The sequence below is a fragment of the Typopeltis vanoorti genome, chromosome 1, assembly GCF_054136105.1.
Source record: "Typopeltis vanoorti isolate ZY-2024b chromosome 1, IOZ_Tvanoo_1.0, whole genome shotgun sequence".
In the NCBI taxonomy this organism is placed as follows: Eukaryota; Metazoa; Arthropoda; class Arachnida; order Uropygi; family Thelyphonidae; genus Typopeltis; species Typopeltis vanoorti.
In genome coordinates this window covers 150,282,513-150,309,286 of record NC_143549.1, presented here as the reverse complement: position 1 = coordinate 150,309,286, position 26,774 = coordinate 150,282,513, and the positions used below count along the sequence as shown (strand labels likewise).

General features: G+C 35.8%; 1 protein-coding gene across 2 annotated transcripts in view; it reads left to right on the top strand.

Annotated features, from left to right (window-relative positions):
- The window catches only part of LOC150110536 (uncharacterized protein ZK1073.1-like), a 300,171-nt gene that overhangs the window by 167,739 nt on the left and 105,658 nt on the right, over positions 1–26,774 (top strand). For both annotated transcript variants that reach the window (XM_090399645.1, XM_090399653.1), the window contains 2 exons: positions 6,552–6,614; positions 9,724–9,784. In XM_090399645.1, coding sequence (XP_090255771.1) covers positions 6,552–6,614; positions 9,724–9,784 — 124 coding nt within the window. The remainder of the gene's footprint in view (positions 1–6,551; positions 6,615–9,723; positions 9,785–26,774) is intronic.

The window sequence follows — 26,774 nt, the reverse complement described above, 5'->3', positions numbered from 1 at the left end:
AAATGTCTTAGGCAACATGTAACAGAGGGAACAAGAGGTTCAAGAGTTTTGGATTTGGCTATAGCATCCAAAGAGCTGATAATAACTGAGATGACATCTCTCCCACCAGTTGTAGAGAGAGTGACCATATGGTTTTGATTTGGAAAATGAACAGACAGGAACATATGTGGAATTATAAAGCAGGTGATTATAATAGTTTTAGATGTCAACTTGGGGAAGTTTCATGGAGGGAGGAATTGGAAGGCTGGAATATCATTAGTGATTGGGAAATTGTGAAGGAATGTTTGTTAGCAGCAATGGTAAGCTCTATTCCACGAGTGAAGAAGAGGGGACATAATTTGGAGTAAAGTGGATGATAAACAATATTAACCAGGAATTGCATGTGAAAAAGAGGCTATGAAAGAGATATAAGGAGGCGGGTGAAGAGAAGATGCATGAAGAATATAAGACACAGGCCGGAAGAGTGACTAGTATGGTAAGGAAGGCAAAACTGGAATATGAGAAAAGATTGGCCCTTAGATCCAAGGAAAATCCTAGGGAATTTTTAGCTCTGTGGCCAGTAGGAGGAGAAATGACTGTGGAAGAATGACATTGTGGGATAAAAATGGGAATAGAGTGACTGATGCAGAAGACATAGTGGAATTGTTCAATGAACACTTTATTGGCGTATTTCATCCTAGAGGAGTCAATTTGAATACTAGAGGGATAGGACAGGTTCGAGGTTTAGAGGCGCAGGAGGAGAGTGTGTTCCACATACTGAGTACTCTGGATGTTAGTAAAGCTGTGGGACTGAAAGGTATTTCACCACGAGTTTTAAGAGAATATGCTAAGGACCTGACAGTGCCCTTGACCTGGCTTTTCAATGGAAGTGTAGTGAAGGTAACACAGAGGATTGCTGCAATAATGAGAAGGACACTTATCTGCAGAGATAAAATGGTTATCATTCCATTGTATAAGACTCTGATCAGACCACACTTAGACTATTGTTCTCAGATCTGGTCCCCAGGATTTGAAGGAGATAAATTAACAGCAGAAAGGGTATAAAGACAGATAACAAAGATAGTGTCGGGACTGTACAATGTTAGTTATGAGGATTGGCTGAGGGAGGGTGGACTGCAGAGTTTGGTGGATAGAAGGAGGGGTGATATGATTGAGACTTTTAAACTATTGAGAGGTGGTTACAGGGTTGACACTGGGGAGTTCTTTCGCTTGGTTGAACAACAGGAAGGAGTCATGACAAGGGGCCATCCCTGGAAGTTATGAAAGGAAACTGTGAGAAAGAGGGTGAGGAGTGGTTTCTTTGCATGGAGGGTGGTTGAACCATGGAATGCATTGCCTGATGGAGTGGTGAGAGTGAGAATGGTCAATGCATTTAAGGAGTGGTATGATAGACTTTGTGTTTCCTAGGAGGGACCTCCCTTGATGAGTCTTGATAGACTTGTGTTTCTTAGAAAGAACCTCCCACAAGAGTCTTTTGACTCCATGGAGGCCTGAATAATAATAATAATATTAAGTGAATTTCCTGTGATGGTCAGCATGGGTTTGTAATGGGGAGGTCATGTTTTAGCAGTCTACTTATGTATAGGGGGGTCTGAAAAGTTCTGAGAAACACATAGAATAAAATGATATTAAAGCAACTGATATAACCACAAGAAAGAACATATTAGTAGCAGAGTTATGAAGGTAATAACTTATGTTCTTATATCCTTGTATGTTCTTCCTTGTGATTATATCAATTGCTTTAATATCATTTTTGTTCTAGGTGTTTATCAGAACTTTCCTGACCTCTCCCCTCATATTACAATAGGTTAATTAAATGTATTAGACAAGGGCAATGCATATACATTAGAATATTTACATTTGCAAAAGCTTTCAGTATATTGCTTCACAATAAGTTAGTATTTAAATTGGCATGAGATAATCGATGGCATGGGGAGAAAACTAAATGTCAAATGTTGGTGTTTGCAGATGATACAAAGCTGGAGAAAGTATGAGGAGTGGAACAGATGTTTTGGTTCGTAGGATCGGAATAAACTGAGTGGTCAAATGAATGGAGCACGCATTTCACTGCTCTGAAGAGTAAGGTGTTGAAACTTGGAAAGTAATGATGGATGCAGTGTATACAATAGTGAGATTAGTGATATCTTGAAGGAGATGGAAGCAACATCGAAATAAGCAAACTAGGACTTGAAATTGAGGAAACAGATTGCTAGAATTCTGATGACAACAGCTTATTATGATGTGAAGACATTCATAGGTAGAAGTACTAAGGTTTATGGTTCCACTGTATAAGTCCTTAATCAGGCCAATATGGATTAACATGCACTGATTTGTTCACCTGGTTTTGAAGTAGATGAAGATTTTTATAGAATAATTAAGGATCAGAAAAGGGTAAGTAAAGTGGCATCAGGTCTCTGGAATGTTGGGTATGAGAATAATTGAGGAAATGCCATTTGCAAAGTTAGCTTGATAGGAGGAGGGAATATGATTGAGACATAAAAGTTGAAGGAATTTTACAAAATTAATTTGAAGAGATATTTTCTACAGCAGAGGAAGATAGGTGTAGAACAAGAGACTATTCCTGGAAGTCGGGTGAAAAGGGTAGTGAGGAACAAATTTTTCTCATGAAGAGCAGTTAGTGAGTGAAATGAATTGCTTGTGAGGGTGGAAATAGTGAATAAGTTTACGCTATGGTTGATGAGCACTATGTGTGACAAAAAAAGGTGTTCCACAATGAGTCTTTAACTCTGTGAAGGTTAGTTAATAATGATAACGCTAGAAATTCACTTCTTTTGTTTTCATATACTGGTCCCTCTTTTCACTCTATATTTTAGTATGATGATTTAGTAGTAAGATGACACAAAGCTTTGTGTCATCTATCACAAGGGTGTGTGTGTATCCCAATTTCTTCTTTCTTGTATTAATGCAATGTTAGGTATTGTTATATCCATTATTTTTATATCTATACATATGTGTTATTTTTTTGCATAGCATAGATTTAGTATTTATGCAAATTACCCTAATTAAAGTGATTAGCCCAATTTCAATTAATTATTAATTTTGCTTTTTTTTTTTAATTTTAGGATTATTAAAATTGTTATCATTTAAAACTATGGGACCAGCAACAAAATGAAGAAAGTATGAAGCGCGATTTAAAATAAGGGTAATTGAAATGGCAAAGCAAACTAATAATTATGCTGCTTCAAGAAAGTTTGACATAACCAAGAAGATGGTAAGAGAATGGAGGAAGAAAGAAGATATTTTAAAAAAATTGCCAAAGAAAAAATGTGCGATGAGAACGGGGATTACCCGAGCCACAACTGGAAAATCACATTGCAGAATGGGTATTCGAACAAAGGCAGAATGGTTATCTTTTATTATTATTATCATTAGTCACCTCCAGGGAGTCTAAAGACTCATTGAGGGAGGGCATCCACTCTACAGCTCTGTCTCCACCACTCACAACTCCACCAACTGATCGCAACTACACCAATGCCATCTATCGCCGACCACCACCACTGGTATTTCCACGGACAATCACAAACATCCACGCCCACGGCGGGATTCGAACCCGCAGCCTTTTGGCTGGGGAGCGGATATGCTAACCACTCGGCCAGCCGGCTGGCAAGAAATATTTCTTGTAACAATCTTGTTACAAGAAATATGATTAGAGCATATACACTAAAATGACCAAGATTGAATCCAGATGAAAGTATAGAATTTCAAGCTACTTCAGGATGGTGTAATCCTTTTATGAACAGACAAAATCTGGTAATACAACAAAAAACAAAAATTGCTCAAAAACCACCAGCAGATCTTGACCACAAACTCACCAGTTTCCATAAATTTATTATTCAGTTGAAACAAGAATTTAAATTTCTATTCTCAAATATTGGAAATATGGATGAAACTCCTATGAGCTTTGATATGATAAGCAATAAAACAGTGGAGTCTAAAGGTAGTAAGAGTGTGCTAGTTCAAAGTACAGGTCATGAAAAAACAAGGTTTGCAGTTGTGTTTTATATTTGACTGATGGAACCAAGTTAAAAATAATGATCATCTTCAAACATAAAACTAAACCTAAGATAAAATTTCCTAGGTGTTTTTGTACATTTTCATGAAAAAGGATTGCTGGACAAAAATGGATAAATAATGTGTGGAACGTGACCAGGTGGTATAATTAAGAAATGCAGTTTATTAATATGGGATGTGTTTTGTAGTCATTTAACTTAGAATACTAAAATTCTAGAAAAAAAAATAACACAAAATTGCTGTTATACCAGGTGGTTTAACTTCTATATTGCAACCACTAGACATCTGCTTGAACAAACCATTTAAAGATCACATGCGAGAAGAGTGGAATAATTGGATGTTGACTGGTGAAAAATCATTTAAAAACGGTGGATCTCTGCATCACTTGATATGTTGTGCAATTTTGTGATCAAAGCATGGAATGAAGTAAAAGTGGAGACTGTAATAAAACATTTAAAAAGTGTGGTATCTCTAATCTTAAAGATGGTATGGAAGATGATCTGTTGTGGGACACTGATGACGATGAAAACGAGATCAATTCACCGGATTCGAACTGGGATCCATATGACGATCATTTAAACAATGAATCTGAAGAACTATTTTCAACAGATGAAGAACAAAATTAACATGAAAACTGAGGTTAATAATTATTTGTTTTTTAAGACTTACATCTATTGTAATATTTTAAATAAATTTATGTAAAAAAAAAATAATCTGATTTGTTTATAAACACTGCCTATTTTCTTATATAATGATGTATTGTAACTACCTAAATGTTCATCCAAGAAACTTCCCTTTTTATACTTGCCGTATAAGATGACCCATGATTTCAAGGGATTTTCTGTAGTATTTGAGAGTTGTCTTATATGCCGACATATACGGTATACACACACACACACACACACACACACACAGAGTCATACCCCGACTTAGGCGAATACGGAGTTACGCGGTTTCTTATATGTATGCACGTATTCCCATCCCGCTTCACGCCTCACTACTAGTCGTATCTTTCAGGCGCCAGCCGCATTTGCCAGTGTCGCACATGCTGTGAACAAGTACTGATGTGTTTCGCGCAGTCTCCATTCATATAAGATTTTTATAGTCTACAAACCTTGCAATTGTTTAATGTTATGTTCTTGATAAAAATTTTATCACATAAAAATAATAATGTCATCCAAAAGAAGCAAGTTCGATTCTTCTACAGCTTGCAAGAAAAGAAAAACATTGACTTTGGAAACAAAACTCAACATTATTAAGGATTTTGAAGGCGGAATAAAAATTTGTGAGCTAGCAAAGAAGTTCGATCTACAGGAATCCACAGTAAGAACAATCATAAACCTTTCTTTTATGATTTACAGATTTTGGAGGACACAGATTCTAACGAGGAACGAATTGTAGCCACAAGGCAAGGATTAAAAAATCATTAGCTTGCTATGAAGAAATTTTGCATGACGAGAAAAAGACATTATGCTGTCAGAAGAATCTATTAGATTTTATGAAACCATTCTTATATGTATGCACGTATTCCCATCCCGCTTCACGCCTCACTACTAGTCGTATCTTTCAGGCGCCAGCCGCATTTGCCAGTGTCGCACATGCTGTGAACAAGTACTGATGTGTTTCGCGCAGTCTCCATTCATATAAGATTTTTATAGTCTACAAACCTTGCAATTGTTTAATGTTATGTTCTTGATAAAAATTTTATCACATAAAAATAATAATGTCATCCAAAAGAAGCAAGTTCGATTCTTCTACAGCTTGCAAGAAAAGAAAAACATTGACTTTGGAAACAAAACTCAACATTATTAAGGATTTTGAAGGCGGAATAAAAATTTGTGAGCTAGCAAAGAAGTTCGATCTACAGGAATCCATAGTAAGAACAATCATAAACCTTTCTTTTATGATTTACAGATTTTGGAGGACACAGATTCTAACGAGGAACGAATTGTAGCCACAAGGCAAGGATTAAAAAATCATTAGCTTGCTATGAAGAAATTTTGCATGACGAGAAAAAGACATTATGCTGTCAGAAGAATCTATTAGATTTTATGAAACCATTGACATCGAAATAACTTTGTTTTTTATGTACGAAAAACTACAATTATGATTATATTTCTTAAAAAATATAGGTGTTTTTGTAAACCTTTAGTCCCAATTGTATGTTTGTATATATAAATTACATGAAAAATTATACCCTGAGTTATGCAAATTCAACTTGCGCGCTTTTTGTTGTTCCCACCTACTGTGTAACTTCGGGGTTTTACTGTGTGTGTGTGTATGTGTGTGTGTGTGTGTGTATATATATATATATATATACATATCAGGAAAGGTGTAATACTTTGTATGCATGTCATTTACCCAATTATTTCATATAGCAACAAATTTAAGCAATGCATAGTTGTGATTTTAAAAATTGTATTTTTTTTTTTAATGAACCAATCATAGTTATTTTTAACTAAATTTATGATTACAGGACTTAATACATTTAATACATACGATTTTTCTTCCCTCTCAAGGTTTCCATTTCCTACTATTCAGATGATAGGAGAAGATTTGGTTACCGTATTAGATAATCTCAAGTAAGTGTGTGTGTGTGTGTGTGTGTGTGTGTGTGTGTGTGTGTGTGTGTGTGTGTGTGTGTGTGTGTGTGTGTGTGTGTGTTTTTAAATTTTGATAACTATTATTAATAATATTAATATAACCAGTAATTATAAGGTGTATGGATAAAGGGAATGGAGTTGAATGAGAGAGAACAAAGTACTAAAGGATTTCAGCTCTTCTGTTTATTGTTGCTATTATTGCTTTTGGACATGTCAATGAAGTCCAAAGACACTTTGCAGAAGGCCCATACTAGCATTTATTGACAAAATAATCATCATATTTTCCTTGAACTCATTCAATGAAAACACTCGCGATCAACTAACCCATTCCATCCATTCAGCACTCTCCAAGCATAAAATCATCTCATGTCCTTGATAACTATACTCTTAACACAATTTTCTGGGGTGACTCTTGTTCTCTCTTCTTGATCACTTAGACCATAACCTCATTAAAGTTCTTTTTTTTATTGTATTTTCTATTCTGTTGTATCATATGTTGAAACATTTTTTCACCCTCAATCCTGCAAAACTTTTATTAACTTATATGTTATTATTGTATCTCACTCTTTTCTGCCTATCAGCTACACTTTGTAACCCACCAATCTTCAACTTTCCCTCATAGGAAGTATTCCATACACCAAGATAATAATATTCCATATTACTATCTCGGTCACTCATCTCTAGATCCTCTCCTCCACCACTTTCTTATCCCCATAGGAACCCAGATCTGTGTGCCAAGAAGCCACATCAAAGTCCTATAAAAAGGACAATATCTTCTTATCTCTGCTTTTTCAATATTCTCTTCAATATTCATGTAATCTGATGAATTATGAGTTATTTTGGCAACTTTAGCAATATGCCCTCTGTAATTTAACTCCCTTCCAATAATCACCCCAAATTCCTATCCTGATCAATTTTCTGCAATCAATATCTCTGTCAGTGTAGTGCACAGTTGTAATTCATCCCAAAGTGCATTTTAGGATGAAAATCTTATCCTTTGCCACATCAAAATGACAGCATTAGTCTTTGCCCTTACTGCCATAATTATACATTCACATGTGTACCACATTAGAAAATTGTTTATTGTACAAATATTTTGTTGTACATATCATAAGATGTCATCAGTGTGAGTAAAGACAGCAGTAAGGAATTTGAGCAAAAGAATAGTAGAGCACGTGTTAAATTAGAATCCCTCTATACATGCAGTCACATGTTTGTTAAGTTAAAAACTATTGGGCTGAAAATGATAATTAAAATAAATTAAATTGATTACAATACAATTTATTTAATATAGTTGAGGATAACAGTTTCCCAAACTTTAGGGATGGTAAGGCAGTTCTTACAATTAAGATTTGGTTGATGATGTAAGGCTTCAGCACTTTCTTTGAATAAACATTCATATTTTACATAGAGCTCTATAACAGTTTGGTGTTTTCCCATGGTATGCATCTTATCATGTTGTACAGTCCAGATTTGTGCTGTTTGATAAGCCAGATTTGGTTTTGGTGTTCAGAAATACATTTATTGATTGATCTTCCTGTTTGTCTGTGAAGGTTTTTAAAATACTTTTCTGATATACACCAGATAGTATCATTGGTGAAAGTGTGTCTATGGAGAAGGTAACATTGTGAATTTGGTTGATGGGTTTTTGAAGGTAGCAATCAGTTTGTAATTTTTCATAATCATTACCACTCATAGGTATAGGAGTACTGTGGAGTTCTACTTCTCTTGGGTGCTCTCTAAGAGAGAATAGTGTTATCTTTTTTGTGTGGTGTTCTTGGGGTGTATCCATTTAGTAAAGCTACTTGTTTGATGGATTCCAGTTATTGTTCGAGTGATTCCTCAGAGGAACAAATTTTGTGTGCTCTGGATTCCAGAGATTTTATGATATTGTACTTTTGTGGATGGTGAGCTGATGTATTATGAATCCTGCGAAAGATTTTCAGTGGACTGAAATGAAAAGGGATACATGTCATTGCTTCTACACATTGTTCAATCCAACTTACTCCACAAATATTGTTTTGAACTGGGGGAAAAATTATTATTTTTTTTTAATTTTATTTAACAGTTTTTTTTTTTTTAATTTTAGTACTTCCTATGTTCTCATGCACACACCTACATTTGTATGTACGATAAATGTCATAATAATCTTGTTAATCTGAATTATTTTGTTAAACTGAAAAGTAAACTTTGAAATGTAAAATGCAGTATGGCACAAAATGAACAAGTACTGAACTTCAATGCTCCCTTCAGTACACGTGATATGAGATATGCCATTCGACTGCATGCACATTAATAGAAGAGCATGTGTAAAGTCTATGCCATTACATTTAGCTGTATCAATGGTGTTGACGTTGGAAGAAAAGGCAGTTATTGTTGAGCATTATTTTCATTCATATGGAGTTGGTAGAGCAAATGTTTCAAACCTATGACATGTTTGTGAGCAGTTTGTTCGCCGTTTCTGTAAGCGTGCCTTAATCAGGAGGTTCCCTGGGGGGCTCATTTTGAGGTTCACAGAATTCCCATATCCTTCATGTTTTCCTGATCTTGCATCACTTGATGCCTTTGTTTGGGATATGTTGAAGAAATGGGTATTCTGTTATGACCCACTTTCAAACACTGATGAACTAAGGGATAAAATTACACATGTCCAGCAGATGTACCAACCCTTGTTCTCTAATATGATAGAGAACTTTTGAATGTGCTATGAAACTTGTCTTGAAAGACAAGGTGACTATTTCGAGCACATAATCTACCATTGTTAATACTTTATTCAACCAAGATTCTGCCAATAGTTGTGGATGTATATATCATCACGTGTAAACATATATTTGATTGTTAATAAACCTGTTTACTCCATAACATATATCATTGTAGTTATTCAGTACTATTTTTTTTTGTGCCATACTGTAATTGGTTTTCTTTATAATTATAATTAGCATAAGACTGTCTCTGTAGGAAGATATCAGTTGGCATTAACTCCATTGAATAACGTTACTGTTGAAAATATATTCTTATTTCTCAATAATTAATTAACTGTACAGTTAATTTTTTTAGTTTTTCATCATACATTTATTTATGCACGCAGGGTCAAATTAGTGGTTGGATTTGGAGAAGGTGCAGGAGCTAATATTTTAGTGAGGTTTGCTGTAAGTATTATTTTGTATTTCTTATTTTAAATAATAATAATAATAATAATAATACAGAATTTGGGAAAATTTAAAGGCAGATTTGCTATATAAATGTATTTAATATTCTTATTATTTGATAGTTATGAAACAGATAAATATGAATATATGTCTCACTGTGGGATAAAAATTATGAACCACCTAGAAGGTTTTTTTAACAAATTTCAGATGCTAGAAAGAGTTTTTACAGGCATCCGTGCAATATGAACTCATTACACCCTATCAATGTGATAAAATGAAAATATTTGAGCTAGGAAATCTAGTTAAAAGTTTTTTTTGTTGTTGTTTTTGTTAAATGTCTTCCTATTTTCTGTATCATGCAGTCTGTTAAAACAGACTTTTGTTTACAAACACACGATTCTACCAAAATTCATGAAACGTGCAGATGTTTTAGGTGGGAGATAAATTTCACCGTCTGTGTGAGACTACTACTCTGCTTATTGGCTTGAAAAAGTTCCGTGTTTGGTCTCTAGAGCAGTGAGTCTAGCTCCTACTGACGAGACCTCAATAATAAAGACAAAACTGGTCTGAGTAGTGACCCTCCCATATATATATAAAATAGAAAAAAAAATCCTTAGCCCACCCATGGTACAAAATGTATTATAGCTTTGAAAAAAAAAAACCCTTTTGTGGTGGGAGCAATAAAAAAAATAGTCTTTACTGATATGTTTTGCTTACATCTGCTTATGTTTTATGCCTCATTTAATATATTCTCCTGCCTCTTGTTGTAATTATTGCTTCACTGCTTCATGAAGTACTAATTTCTGATAAGAAGTTGATGGTACTGTGCTTTGCTCCTCCTTTCAAGCATTAGTAAGTTTCATTAACTTCATGCCAACCAAGGTTGACAGGAAATATATGACTTCTGCATTTATTCAACCTTGGCATCTGTTCTGTTTCTGGCTCCCACTAATGAGACATCAATAATAATGAACAAAACTGGTCTGAGTAGTGGCCCTCCCATATGCACAATCTGATAGGAAGTGTGTTTTGCACTGTGGGATACTAAAACAATTGATGTGAAGTCATTAGCCTTTATATGTAAGTAACATAGTTGTGATGATACTTCACATGCAAACTTTGTTTACTTACACTTGAATAAAGGAGATTAAACAAGAATATAACTTCTTGGCAAGTTTAATTGAATAGCATTTTTATTCAAGATCCACTAAGGTCTATTGAGTCAACTTAATTTTGATTTATATTAGCTCATTCTTAGTAGCAAAAGTAAAAACAAAAATGATGCTATAGCTAATAGCAACCATAATATCATTTACTGTGAATTATATAAAAGCACTATTTATGACTAGAATATCTTGGATCATTTCCACACTCTGTGATGTATTTTCATGAGTGCCATATGACAATGGTGTAAGACTTTGTGGGAGGTCCTCACTGTCACATACAGTACTCATCAAAATGTGCCTAAAACTTGTTCTCTTTCCACATTTGCCACCCTCTCAGGTATTCACTCACCAAGCAAAACACCTGCTCTATTGCCATTCATCCACTGCTCACATTCCTTATATGGCATCAGAGTATGAGCAGGAGGGACTATATAAGAGTGAGCAGCAATGGACTCTTGTTTTCTTTCTCTCTCTCTTTTTCCCTCTATCTATTAAAATTCTCTTCTTCATTAGTATAATACAACCCATCATCAACTTATGTATCAATCACATCATCTCTAATATATATATATATATGCACACACACACACACCAGGATCTGCAGATGGCATTCTCTCATTCACTATTCATTCTCAACATTCCATAAACCTGACATTATCTTTATTATTTTTCTCCAGGACTGTTTCAATAACTTACTTACTCATCTTCTCAAAAACCAGGTGACTAAATCAGTGTAGAGTAATCCATATATGCCAGAATCAAGGCCTTATATAATGGAATTATAATCTGTTTACTTCTACTTGTCAATATCCTCTTCATACCTGCCATAATCTGTTATTTCCCTCATAATCAAGCATTATGTTCCCGACATTTCAGGTCTATCATCACTCCCAGGTACATCTCCTCCATCACATCATTGTCAGATTAAAGGGAGAGATTTATTGCTTTACCTCACTCACTATTCAAAATATTTATCAGAACCCTGTAGTAGTAGCAGCTGTAGTAGTGGAATATTCCTTAGCCTGTAGCTATGAAAAACATATTACTGACAAACATGAGGCAAAAGGCTAATGTTGAAATAAATTTTCCAACTTTCATTACTGGCAATGGTGATATCAAAGTTAGTCGTGTAGCCACTTTCCTACAGCAGACACACACTATAGTGAATGCCACTATAACAAAATGATGCACAACAATCAGGGGACTCAAACTATATCTGTCCCACTCACCAACAAGGCTCCCACAGTGGATTCTTGTAACTTATTCCACTCATTCACCACTCTCCAAACAAAAAATCTAGTCCTCACACATCCTTGTGCATGAGGACTCTCTTATGTGTCTAATTTATGCTACTTAGCTTTCAGAGGGAGCTCTGAAAGCTAAGTAGTATAATTTAGAAAAAATGGCAATATTAGTTAAAAATTGTATTAGAACTAGATTGTATCGTGGTGGTAATTAGATTTAAGTTAAAATTTTATTTAAATATAGTCAATATAGTCTTTCTGCACAGTAAGTTACATAGCATAGAACATGGCACCAATGTAAAGTAGAACAATGGCATCTAAGGCATCATTGTTTAAAGAATTCAACCAGAGGAACTTAGTTCAGTGCAACATCGTTGAGATGTACGCATTACCAAGGATGAGTAGTGTTTGGTTTGAAAGTGATAGTGGTGAGTGAGTGTGTCAAAAACACTATGAAAGTGAGGGGAAGAATTGTGGGTCCCATTGGGAGATTGAAGCAGTAAGCAGAACAGAGAATACACATGAAAATGTGTGTAACACCATAATGGAAGATAGTATTGAAAGAGAGATTAAAAGTGGCATGATTAAGAGAGAGAGAGAGTGTAAAAGTCAAAAGAATAGTAGTTTGATGGATCTAAAGAATGAAGAGTTGGCCATAATGAAGGAGATGGCATGGTTATATGGAGTGATATACACAGGATGAAGTGCGAGCTGGAGTGTTTGCAGAATCATCTGTCAAGTGGATCAGCTGATAACAGAAAGAAAAAAGTGCGAGAAAAGAGAAAGGAATGCTTGACTAAGAGAGAAGGAAAAATTAAGGAAAGAGAGTCTTTTATGGTGATTCTATCATAAGAGGTGTGATTGATGAGAGAGTGACAAAATCATGCTTTCCAAGTGAAAAAATTAACGAGTTAGCAAGGCCATTAGAGCACAAAAGAGAAACATGAAAGAGTTGATTGTGTTTGCTGGAACGAATGATTTGAAAGGAGAAAAATATGGTATGAAGGAGGAAATGAAAGAGTTACTGAAAGTAGCAAAACAAAAGAGTGAAAGTTAAGATAGTGAATCTGTTGCCACGGTATGAAGAGTTGAGCTGAGAAGGAGGGACATAATAGTAAATGAATCTATGCATATGTTAGGCAGGCAGAATGATGTGGAATTTGTGGATGTGTGGAGTGAGTTTGACTGATGAAAGGACTTACAAGAAGGATGGTTTGTATTGGAATGAATTTGGTGTTCAGTTGAAAAAAAAAAGTATTGTTAAATGAAGTGAAATTGGATGTGCAGAATCAGGGAAACTAGAGGCTCTTAGGGAGAAGCTGTTGAGTGGATATACAGATACCAGTGAGGTAGTCAAATGTAAGGTGCATAAAATGCCTAAATTGTACCACTGGTAACAAACCAGATGGGATATTTAGTATAAAGTGTCAGGACAGTAGTGGGCCTAAGGAGTTTTTGTACTTTATGTACACTAATACTAGGAGCATTTGAACAAGAGGGACAGAGTTTTGGACATTGGTTAGTTCATCCTGGTCTCATTAATGCCAAAGGTTATTGGCATTAATGAGACATGGCTGAGAGAAGATAATATAGTTAGTGGGATAGAATGTGAAGGGTATAGTGTTCAGGGAGAATAGAGAAAAAAGAATGAGGGGATGGGGGGGGGGGTATTATTGATGATAACCGGTGAGCTGCAGCCAAAAAGAGTAGAATTTCAACTGCAGGCCAGTGAAAACAGCACATTTGAGACCAACTGGTATGAGATAGTGGCCAGCAGAACAAAATATACAGTTGAATGCTTCTATAGACCAGGGAGTGTAAAAGGATGTTGGGGACTTTAACTATGGGAACATAGATTGCAAAGAAGAGAGGACATGTGAGAGGAATGAAATGGAATTTGTGTGGTTAATAAGGAATAATTACCTGAGGCAGCATGTGATGGAATGTACTGGGGATTTCAGAGTGCTAGATTTAGTAATTGCATCAGAGAATTTGTCTATTACCAATATGACCACATTGCCATCATTTGGCAAGAGTGATCATATGATCTTGACCTGGGAAGTATGAAATTTTCATTTAAAGGTGAGGGGAGAATATATGAATCAATACATAGCTTGTGCAGAAGGAATTATGTAGAGTTTGTGGACCTATGGTCCGAGTTTGAGGATAGAAAGATTTGTACAATGCTGATAGAGTACACTTAAATGGATTTGGAGTTAGGTGTCTAGAGAGAGAGAGAGGGCTTTTTCACTGAGAGTGTGGAAGTGCAGGGTCAGGAGAACTAAAGAAATTAGAGAGGATGCAGATGAGGGTGTGAACAGTGTAGTCGGGGTAGGGCAGCGCCCTAGTACTTTTTTAAAACTATCAAAATTTTTAAATTCAATGAATGGGGATTTAGTGCTATGAACGTTATAATTACAAAGTTAAACTCTTAACGAAAAACGTTTCTGCTGCGATGTTCATCAAACTTAATGGACCACCACTTTCCACATGGAATGCGCTTCTTTACATTAAGTCATGGCTAGTGCATCATCGCTCAGCTGAAGATCGACAATTGCGACATGTAGCAGAGAAGAAAGATGAGAGTAGGGAAATTTGGAAATTATTTTCACAAGGTAGGCCTAAATGTTAATAGTGTACTATTTATAATTTTAATTGAAGTAACACCTAAATGACCATCAATGCAGGCTACTGGATGATTAAAATTATTCCAATGAAAACAATGAAAGAATTACATAATGGCATGGTGTAATTTTGCATAATAATATTTGTTTATGTATGGTACTGTCTGGGTTCTGGGGTTAACCACGTGTTTATCGTAATCCTTTGCCCACTGTTATTTTTTGTTATTCTCTGTTAGTCTGCCAGATTATCCCACCCAGTTGGGAGGGGCCTTAACCATACTATCTCTCTCATCTCGTAGGGCATGCCACAAGCCTTCTTCTCCTCTCAGAACTATGCCCACCACTCTGCCATATGGCCTTCACAATAATAATAATAATGCCGCACTTCATGTTCTGGATTTTTGTTTCCAAGGCACTATTTCTTTTAGGTCCTGAAGCAAATAAGTGTGTGAATGAACAAAAATTTGCCGAATCTAGTCTCTCAGACAATAGTATTGAATGGAGTAATAAAATCAGGATGTACACTAATGCTAGAAATATCAGGACTATGAGGAAGGAATTTTTGGCAGTGGCAGTTTTTAACATCACCAAAAGTTATAGGCATTAGTGAGACCTGGCTAACAGCAGATGACTTAATTATAGGAACAGAATGTAAAGATTTAGTATTTTCATGAGGTATAGAGTAGAGAAGACATAGGGTGGGATAGTGCTGATGATAGCAGATGAATTGCAGCCAACAAGAGTAGGAGTCAGTTGGACAGATGGCATTTTTTTTCAGTCCATCTGGTGTGAGATTGAGGACAATAGGACAAAATATAAAACTGGTTGCTGCTATAGGCTGGGGGGATGACAAGAAGATTTGCATCAGCAGATTAATACAAGTGCAAATCAAGTAATATTGAGGCATCAATTGGAAGGAGGAAAAATCACATAGCAGGAAGGAAATGGAATTTATACATTTACTGAGAGCTTGAAGCAGAATGTGATGGAGGGGACTCAAGGTATGAGAGTGTTGGTTCTGGTTATAGGATCAGAAGACCTAAATAACTAAGGTGGCTACATTGTCTTCGACTGTGGAAATTAATCACGTGGTCTTGACTTTGAAGATAGAAAAATGTGGAAATTCCAGTTAAGAAGGGGTATATGTGGAACTACAAAGTAAGTGATTATGCAGATATGAGAACAATAGTCTAAGTGTAGTCTGATCAGAGTCTTATACAACGGAATGATAACCATTTTATCTCTCCAGGTCAGTGTCCTTCTCATTATTGCAGCAATTCTCTGCATTACCTTCACTACCTTTGCAACATGTCCCCTAAATTTCAGATTTCTATCAATCATCAAACCCAGATCTCTTGTCTCTCCTACTTCCTCCAGTTTAACTCCTCCCATAGAGTATGCAGCGTCCCATCGATGTGTCCCAAACCTCAAGACCTTACATTTTGTTGCATTAAACTTACACCCCATTCATTTGCCCTTCTATCTACCTTATTCAAATCCTCTTGCAGGGTTACCACATCTGCAGTATTACTAATAACCCTTCCCAGCTTTGCATCATCCACTAACAACCAAATATCCCCTTGCAATCCACAGACAATGTCATTGATATAAAGGTTAAACAATATAGGTCCCAGTACTGAGCCCTGTGGAACCCCACTTGTAACCTCCTGCCTCTTTGATATTGCTCCACCATACACAATTCTCTGATACCTATCAGACAGCCAATCCTGAATCCAGTTGACCAACCTGACATCCAGACCCATGTGCTGCAACTTGAATATCAGCTTATCATGTGGCACCCTGTCAAATGCCTTTGCTAAGTCTAGGAAAATGGCAGTATATGCCTTTCCCTCATCTAATGCTCTTGTAACTTTATCATAAAAGGCTAGCATATTTCTAAAAACAAGATTACCCCTTCACAAATCCATGTGGACTCTCACAGATAACATTACCCTCATCTGCCCAGTGCTGTATACGGTCCCTCACTACTTTCTCCAAGATCTTAACAACTACTGATGACACACAAACTGCCCTATAATTATACACTTCCAGTCTACTACCGCCCTTATGCAATGGCACTATCTTACCTTCCTTCCATTCCTTAGGCACCTTTCCTGCAGCCAGACTTTCATTGAAAAGCCAGGTCAAGGGCACTGTCAATTCCTTAGCACATTCTCTCAAACTCATGGTGAAATACCATCCATTCCCACAGCTTTACTAACATCCAGAGTACTCAGTATGTGGAACACACTCTCCACCTGCACCTCTAAACCTCGAACCTGTCCTATCCCTCTAGTATTCAAATTGACTCCTCCAGGATGAAATACTCCAATAAAGAGTTCATTGAACAATTCCACTATGTCCTCTGCATCAGTCACTCTATTCCCATTTTTATTCCACAATGTCATTCTTCCATAGTCATTTCTCCTCCTACTGGCCACATAGCTAAAAAATTCCCTAGGATTTTCCTTGGATCTAAGGGCCAATCTTTTCTCATATTCCAGTTTTGCCTTCCTTACCATACTAGTCACTCTTCCGGCCTGTGTCTTATATTCTTCATGCATCTTCTCTTCACCCGCCTCCTTATATCTCTTTCATAGCCTCTTTTTCACATGCAATTCCTGGTTAATATTGTTTATCATCCACTTTACTCCAAATTATGTCCCCTCTTCTTCACTCGTGGAATAGAGCTTACCATTGCTGCTAACAAACATTCCTTCACAATTTCCCAATCACTAATGATATTCCAGCCTTCCAATTCCTCCCTCCATGAAACTTCCCCAAGTTGACATCTAAAACTATTATAATCACCTCCTTTATAATTCCACATACGTTTCTGTCTCTTTGATACTCCTGCATGTCTATTCATTTTCCAAGTCAAAACCATATTGTCACTCTCTCCACCTAGGGATGGTATTATATACTTTGTGTTCTTTAAGATGGGCCTACTGTAATGAGTCTTATGACTCAATGGAGGTCCAAAATAATAATAGTAAAGATTACAAATATAAATTTCAATAAAATTCATTCAGCCAGAGTAAAGAAATAATATACATGCAAGTAGGAAAACAGAGAGTGGATGCATAAACAAATCACACCAACAAACCTAAAAAGATGGTTATGTACTTGTGAAATGGTATATAAATAAATTGTGAAATAAGAAAGAATCATATGCAGTGATATTCTTGGATTTTGCAAAAACGTTTGATAGATTACCACATGATAAGTTGATGTTCAAACTGCAGGGGATGGGAATAGATAGTATACTGATTATAATAAATTTAGTTTAATCCTTTATCCAAGTGTGAGCAAACTAAGTTTGCACCTGAAAGTATCTTCAGGACAGGGGTAAGGTAGTAAAACACCAGGCAACTCGTTGCAAAGTTGGATCTAGCTAAAATCGCTCCTATCTCGGTATTTCCCATAATGCAAAACACATCTCCTTGCGGATATGTATAATGTTATGCATTAAGGGAAGGGCCACTATCCAGACTAGTTTCGACCTTTATTGAGGTCTCTTCAGTGGGAGCCAGGCCCAGAAGTGGAGATGCCAGGAAGATACTTTCAGGTGCAAACTTAGTTTGCTCACACTTGGATAAAGGATTAAACTAAATTTATTATAGTCTAACCAAGTGAAATATAAACTTTCAACTTCAGTATACTGATTAGATGGATCACGGATTGGCTCTGAATGATACCAGCAGGTTGTGTGTGATGAAGCAGTGTCTCAAAAAAGGAGGGTAACCAGTAGCATGCCCTAAGGTACTGTTCTTGGATTCCTGCTGTTTGACTTGTTTTTAAATGATATATCATGTGCAGGTTGTGTGTGTTGAAGCAGTGTCTCAAAAAAGGAGGGTAACCAGTAGCATGCCCTAAGGTACTGTTCTTGGATTCCTGCTGTTTGACTTGTTTTTAAATGATATATCATGTGGACTGACTGAGGATCTTCAGTTGTTTGCTTATGATGCAAAGCTGGGAAGAATTATAAGTAGCACTGCTGATGTTAATTTCCTTCAGGAAGATTTGAATAGACTTTTGACTTGGACAGATTAGTGGGATTGTAGTTTTAATATTAATAAGTGTAAGGGCTTGCATTTTGGAGTCCAGAAATATAAGGCTGTGTACTATATTGATAGTGCTATAGCACAGGAAGTGGATGAGATTCAAGATTTGGAAGTGATGGTTGACAGTAGACTGAAGTTTAAAAGGCATGTTGAAAGTGTTGCAAGGGCTGCACATTGTAGTGCTGCAAATGATAAGTACTCTAACATGTAGAGATAAGGAAGTGGTTGTACCACTGTATAAAGCATTAGTCAGACCACACTTGGACTATTGTGCTCAAATTTGGTCACCTGGTTTTTAGTGTGATGTGGAAACATTGCAGAGGGTCTAAAGATGAGTGACTAAGAAAATATCATAACTTTGGAATGCTAGCTATGGAGAGAGGTTGGAGAAATTTGGTGCATAAGAGGAAAAGAGGTGATATAATAGTGGGCTTACCATACATCCCGGTTTGACCAGGACTGTCCCAGTTTGAAGGTATGATCCCGGCCAGTTTGTCATTTTGTCCCGGTTATTTGGTAAAAATTTAAAAGTGCAGAATATACACGCAGTACAAAAAGTGCAGCCTCGGAAAATGGCAATTAGGCAACATGAATATCCCACTTTGACTCTGGCCTGTATGCTGCATCGCAAGTCAGTGTTTCTTTTCGGCGTGTTATTTGCGATTTTTTTTTACTTCATTAAATTAATTTAACCCCAAAATGCCAAAAAGAAACTGTGTGTTTACGGATGAATTAAAAAAGGATTATCCGTTTTTGAAAAACGTTTGTGGTCATATTGACAAAGTGAAATGTAAACAGTGCTCTTCAGAATTTTCTGTGGCTCATGGTGGGTGTTCGGACATAAAAAAAATCACTTGACATGTGCGAAACATAAGGCTAGTCTAGCAGCAGCAGGAACTTCCTCAAAGATATTGTCGTATTTTAAAGGTGCCGATCCAAGCGACAAAGAATTTTTAATAGCTGCTAAAGAAGCAACTTTTCCATTTCATGTTGCTATTCACAATCTCAGCTTTAAGTCTGCTGATTGTTCATCTAAAGTGATATCAAAGCTTTTTGAAACAAAGTTTAGACTGGGTAGAACAAAATGTGAAGCTGTCATTGTTAATGTGATTGAGCCACTGTTGTTTCAGCAACTTTGTGAAGATTTAAACAAAACAAATTTTGTGACGATATCAATTGATTCTTCCAATAGGAAAGAAATTAAAACTGTGCCAAGTGATGTGCAGCATTTTGCACCAGATTGTGGAGTAAAAGTTAAACTTTTAGACTTTCAATCAGTTCCCGGTGAAACTGCAGAAATACTGACAAACCATTTAATGTCAGTTATGAAAACTCATAATATAACAAAAAAAATTATTGGATTTTGTGGAGATAACTGCAATACCAATTTTGGGGGTGTAAAACGGAGAGGAGAAAACAATATTTACAGTCGATTGAAGAAGGAACTAGGAAGAAATATTGTGGGCACTGGTTGTGGTGCTCACATCGTTCACAACTGTCTTCAAACTGCAGTTGATGTTCTACCTATTGAAATAGAAGCTTTAGTAGTCAAAATTTATAAATATTTCAACATTTATACGGTTCGAATCACTCAACTAAAAGCATTCTGTGAATTTGTAGATGTAGTGTATAAAAAGGTTCTTCAGCATGGTAACACCCATTTTCTTTCGCTACTTCCAGCTATTGACAGAATACTTGAAATTTATGAGGGACTGAAATCATATTTTATTTCACAAGAACACTGTCCGGTGATGATAAAACAGTTCTTTGATAATGATTGTGGTGAAATGTATTTGTGGTTTGTGCATGGGCAACTCAAATTGTTTAACAAATCTATCTTGATTATGGAAAGTGAGTGCAACAGATATTGTCATTGAACTTAGAAAATTAAAAACAAATCTTGAGGAAAGGCATGATAATAAATTTATACCTCAAGAAGCAAAAAAAGCTTTTTAGAATACTGGAAAATAATGGAAGTATTAATATTAATACAATACTACAAGAGTTTACAAAATTTTATGACCGATGTCTTTCTTACATTGAGCTTTGGGAAAACAGTTTTGGTGGAGCAGAATCTTTTACTTGGATAAACAACAATGAATTAACTTGGTCGGAAATTGAAGCTTCAGGTGAAAAAATTAATGAAACTCTTGCAAATAATGCAATAAACATGGATGAACTGTTTGATGAAGTGATGATTGTAAAAGCTTTTTGGTCGGCAAACTATGACATTTTGAAAAATACAAGTTGCAAAGAAAAATGGATACAAATATTCAGTCATTTCAAAGAAAAGAACATTTCACTGCTCAATCTTGTCCAAATTATAGAATACATTTTCAGCCTGCCAGGCACATCTTCACCTGTTGAAAGGATATTCTCAATAATGAATAACATATGGTCTAAAGAAAGAGGTAGAATGGCTGAATCAACAGTAAAAGCTGTATTGCGCTGCAAACTTAATAGTGAACTAAATTGTAATGAATTTTTCGACGCAATTAAAAATAACAAAGAATTTTTAAAGAATGTTCATGCTAGTGATAAATATTAATAACTTTTTAATAATAAGTTATCTTCAGTTAAGAGTAATTAAAAATTATTCCTACAAAATGTTGTTTTTTGTTAACCACTCCGTTATTTAGCCTTTTGAATCATAAGTACTTAGTGTAGAAGGCATTACTTTCCGTTTTGAGCAAACTCTCAAAAATGCCCCAGTTTGATAAAAAAAATTTATGGTAAGTCTATGTATTAGAGACATTTAAGTTAGCAAGAGGATTTTATTGGATTAATTCAGATGGAATTATAAAAGGAGTAAAAGACAAGAAGGGAAAAATCAAGAAGCCATCCCTGAAAGTTATGTAAGAGTTTGATGAGGAGGGATGTGAGGAGTATACTTCTTACATGGAGGATTGTCAGTGAATGGAATGCATTACCAGAATGTGTCTAATGCAAGGAGTGATAAGGATTTTAAAATCACTCCTTGCATTAGACATATTTATCATTTGGTATGATAAATATGTTGTCAGTTAAATGAACATCTCAATCTGTCAACTCCATGAAGAGTGCAATAATAATAATAATAATAAACTAGTAAATGAGTAAAGTGTCATCCAACTTTAACAAAGTCAAGCAGTCTACCACAGAGATCATATTGCTGTTCACCAGTTCCTAAGCTTATGTCTTAATCAAGTTCAGTATCATCTTAACTAGTAATATAATTTTACTTTCTGTATTTCAGATCTTCCCTTATGCAATGTGACTACTCTGTGTCATTTCCATTCCCTTGGAAGTGCTGAGACTTAAATTTGAAACAAGTAGTGAATGATATTACCAATACTCCTTTGCATTTGCAAATAATACGTAATTTATATTATCTAATCCAATGGCCATTCATGTCAAGAATTCTTTCATCTATTTCCATTGCAGTACACATTGTATTAAATCAGCCTGAACTTTTCCAGAGAGTGTGTGTCAAAGTACTGAAGTCAGGGCAATAGTTTGATGGTTGACTTTTATCTCCCTTTTTTGGGAACAGGCTGGATAAAAGCTTGTTTCCAAGCTGTTGGATAGATACCAGATGAATATGACAGCTTGAAGTATAGAAGGTGGAAGTTAGTTCTGGAGCACAAGCTTTTAGTACAGCTGGAAAAATACCATCAGGACCATAAGACTTATTAGTATCAAGGCTGTTGAGTATTTTTTTGATGTCCTTCAGGCGAAAACCAGAAGAGGCATAGAGAGAATAGTTCATGGAATATTGGGAGAAGATTTGCCGTGGTCGTCTGTACAAGAGTTGGAGTAAAATCTGATGACAAGAGGTCAGCCTTATCTTTATTATTATTAATGGCCATATTACCATTGCACCATAAGGATATAAAGAGAGGTGAGATCATGGAAGGAAAAAGTTGCATCCCATAACCTTAGGGTAAGGGTAGACCAGAAAACATAACTGTCATTTCAGCAGGAGGAAAGCTAATGCATATGCATTTGGCCCTTACAAAGTCTGCTTTGGTTTTTTATTTAATTTAGTTATTATTATTATTATTGAAGTTGTACTTAAGCCATTACACATATGCTGCTGAATTTTTGGTTTAGACTGCTTTAGCCTTGGAGAAACAGGGATTAGGATTGAGGGTTTTGAGTGGAGTAAGGAATAAAAGCACTCATCCTTCCAGCAGTAATGATTTTGGTTATTAAATCTGGAAGCAATAATCAGGCCATGGTAAGGAAGCACAGAAATCATGAAGTTCATCCCAACTGAAGGTGTTGCAGTGCTATAGGATACAAGGCTGAAAATGGCAGAGAAGAGCAAGCTATAGAAAAGAAAACATCAAGGTATTGGAAGAATGATGAGAAGGATTATCTGGAATTCTGGTGGGGGTTGGTGAACAATGTGTGTTAAATCATTACTGACAACAAAAACAGTTTGGCTGTCTTTCAGCTTGATCAATAAAGTTGGAGAAGGGAAGCCAGTTTGAATTGTTGATGTTGAATTCACCAAGGAAGATTACGTCAGTGTTAGGTTAATTAAACTATATGTGATTGACTTTCAGTGATGAATAGTCAAACAGGTTTGCAAGGTCATCAGAGTTAGAGAAGTGGCAGAGGCAACAAAGTGAAGTAAGAAAATATTAAGCCAAAGCAGAATCATATAAAAGGGATTCTAGGTCTAATGACTTTTGACATGAGATATCAGACCTGATAAATGCATAAGTCTTGTCATTCTTATGAAGGGCATCATGCATGCCTTTATATATATATGGAAATAACAATGAAAGTTGACACAAGATATAGTTGCAGAGGATGATAGTTGAGGTTCAGTGATGAATAACACATCAAGTTTGGATGTCTGTAGGTGATGGTGGTGCATGCCACATCTTCCTATTAATAAGATATTAATAGGAAGTCGTTATGAACCAGCAAATGTAGAAGATGCTGATCGTGAAATGTTTAGACAAAAACTTGATGGACATATAAAACTGGGCTGATCCTAGAGGGAGATTTTAATTATAATTTAATTTTAATTTGAAGGAGAAGAATGTATATAGGCACAAAGAGAATACATTTGTAGAGTTTCTGAGGGATTGACATCTCAGTAGCATGTGATGGAAACCACATGAGGGTTTAGTGTTGGATTTGGTAATATCTTCATAGTAAGTTCTGAATAAATTTTTCATTACTACTGCCAGTTGACAAAAGAGATCATGAGACACTGACTGAGGAGATGGCAATCAGGGGAAAGGTTACCATCAAGAGTGGGTGTATATATGAAACTATAACTTGGGTGATTATGAGAAGCTCCATAGAAGCTCCATTTGGTGCTTCTCCATAGAGAAGCACCAAATACCGTGGGATGATGGGCTGTGGGGAAAAGAGGTTAAGAGCATGGGAAATTATTAGGACATGTTTGATACAAGCAGTGTACAACTGTATTATATTAAGAGTTAGATGAAGAAATAAAGCAGAAGTGAAATATTCTGCATATCAACCATTACAGAAAAATATCATCAAAATGTTACTTAGCAGAATTCACACCTTCTCTGATTCAGCTTTACAACAAGAACTTCAGACTATCAAAATTTTTATGTAATTAAATAGGTATATTAAAAACCCAGAAGTTCCTCACATTGAATTGTATAGAATGCTGCTACTGTGGAAAGAACAGGTTCTTATCTGCTACATTTCTGTTATTCCTGAGTCTATTTGCAAGAATTCTGAGGAAGTTTCATTTTGTGCCTACTTCTTTTTTATTTATTTTTTTTTATCAGCTAACTTTCTACTTTTCTGCCAGCCATTGAAAATAAACTCTCTCCTCTGTCTCTACCTGACATTAATGGGGCCCTGTAGTGTGAATGTCATCTTTCTTATTTTGAACTGAGTAGCTGTTCTGTGGAGAAGATATTTAGAGAAGTCTAATGTGATACAGGGACAAGGCTGACGAAGTGGGTGTCAGCACCAAACACAAAATCCTTTGTAAAGACAAGCATTTTGTCAATAGCAATTTTAAACACAAAGGTTTGTTCAAAGATAGTTCTGAGCCTTGTTGCATGATCTTATTTTATTATTATTATTATTAGCATTTGACCTCCATGAAGTCAGAGACTCATCATGGGAGGTCACACTATTGCGCACAATGCTCATCCAACCGTGCCTTAAACTGATTCAATGTGTCTACACCCACAACACACTCAGGCAATGCATTCCACTCACAAACCGCCCTCCATGCAAAGAACCTACTCCTCACTCCTCTGTTCCCACCATCCTTATACAGTTTCCAATGATGGCCTTTGTTCTTGTCCATCATCACTCCCCTCTCCCATTCTATGAAAAATTTCCTCCATGTCAACCCAATAACAACCCCTGACTAGCTTATATGCCTTAATCATATGCCCCCCCCCTTTCCTCCTACTAATGAGGTAATCTGTCCTCATACTCCACATTCCAAAGACCACTGACTACTTTAGTGAATCTTCTCTGGACCCTTTCCAACATATCCTCGTCACCATGAAAACCTGGCGACCAAATCTGAGCACAATAATCCATATGAGGCCTGATCAAGGCCTTGTACAATGGAATCATAACCTCTTTATTTCTGCATGTCAGGGTCCTCTGCATCATTGCCATTATCCGATGTGATGTCTTCACAACTTGTGCAATGTGGCTCCTGAATTTCAGGTCCTTGTCCACCATCATTCCTAGATCTCTCATCTCCTCTACTTCCGTTAAAGTTTACCCACCAAGTGTACACCTCTGCATCCCATTGTTGCTTACCAAATCTCAAAACCTTACACTTTTGCAACATTGAACTGACAGTTCCACTTACGTGCTCAATCATGCAATCTATTCAGGTCCTCTTGTAAGGCAATAACATCTGCTTGACTCTGCATTGCTCTTCCCAGTTTTGCATCATCTGCAAACAGCTGGATATCACTAGTTAAAACCCAATATCATTAACATACAAATTGAACAACAATGACCCCAAAACTGACACCTGCGGCACACCACTCGTGACCTTTCTCTTTTCGGGATACTGCACCCCATATACAACTTTCTGATACCTATCTGACAGTCAGTTACTGATCCAACTCAGAAATCTGTTATCCAATCCTATCTGTTTCAGTTTATTTAAGAGCTTATCATGTGGCAGCCTATCAAAAGCCTTTGAAAAATCTAAGTACACCACTCTATATGCATCTCTCCTGTCCAAGGTATTTGTCACCAAATACCTTGGACAGGAGAGATGAATATTTTCTCTCTTTATATATATATATATATATATATATATATATATATATATATAAAAAAGAAAATATAAAATATTGTTAATTAAAATATATGTAGTTTTTATATTTATGCATACAATTTAATTTAATTATCAATAATTTAATTTTTATTGCAACAGATACTATCTTTAATATTCACTTATATAAAAATTACGCCTTGCTTTCAAAATAAAATAATAATTTGTGGAGAGTACTGTACATGTTATGCCAAAAACTATAGTGGTGAACGTGAAAAAAAAAAAAATGATTGGACACTGGTTTGGGAGATTCATATCCTAAGCACCTGTAATTAGTATTTTTTTTTTTTCTTAGCTATATTCTCAGAACACCGAATGTAAAAGATTACATTCTCTTTTTTTTTTTCCTAAAAAAGAAAATTATGTGTGTGTGTGTATATATATACACTATAACAAAGTGACGTGTGTGTGTGTGTGTGTGTGTGTGTGTGTGTACTATAACAAAGTGACAAATACCTTTGACAGGAGAGATGCATATATAGTGGTGTACTTATATTTTCAAAGGCTTTTGATATTCACTGCAGTTTATTTATTTAATGTATAATCTTTTTAGCATGCAGTGCTTGTCTAGAATGAGTATTGAATGTCTGTTTTT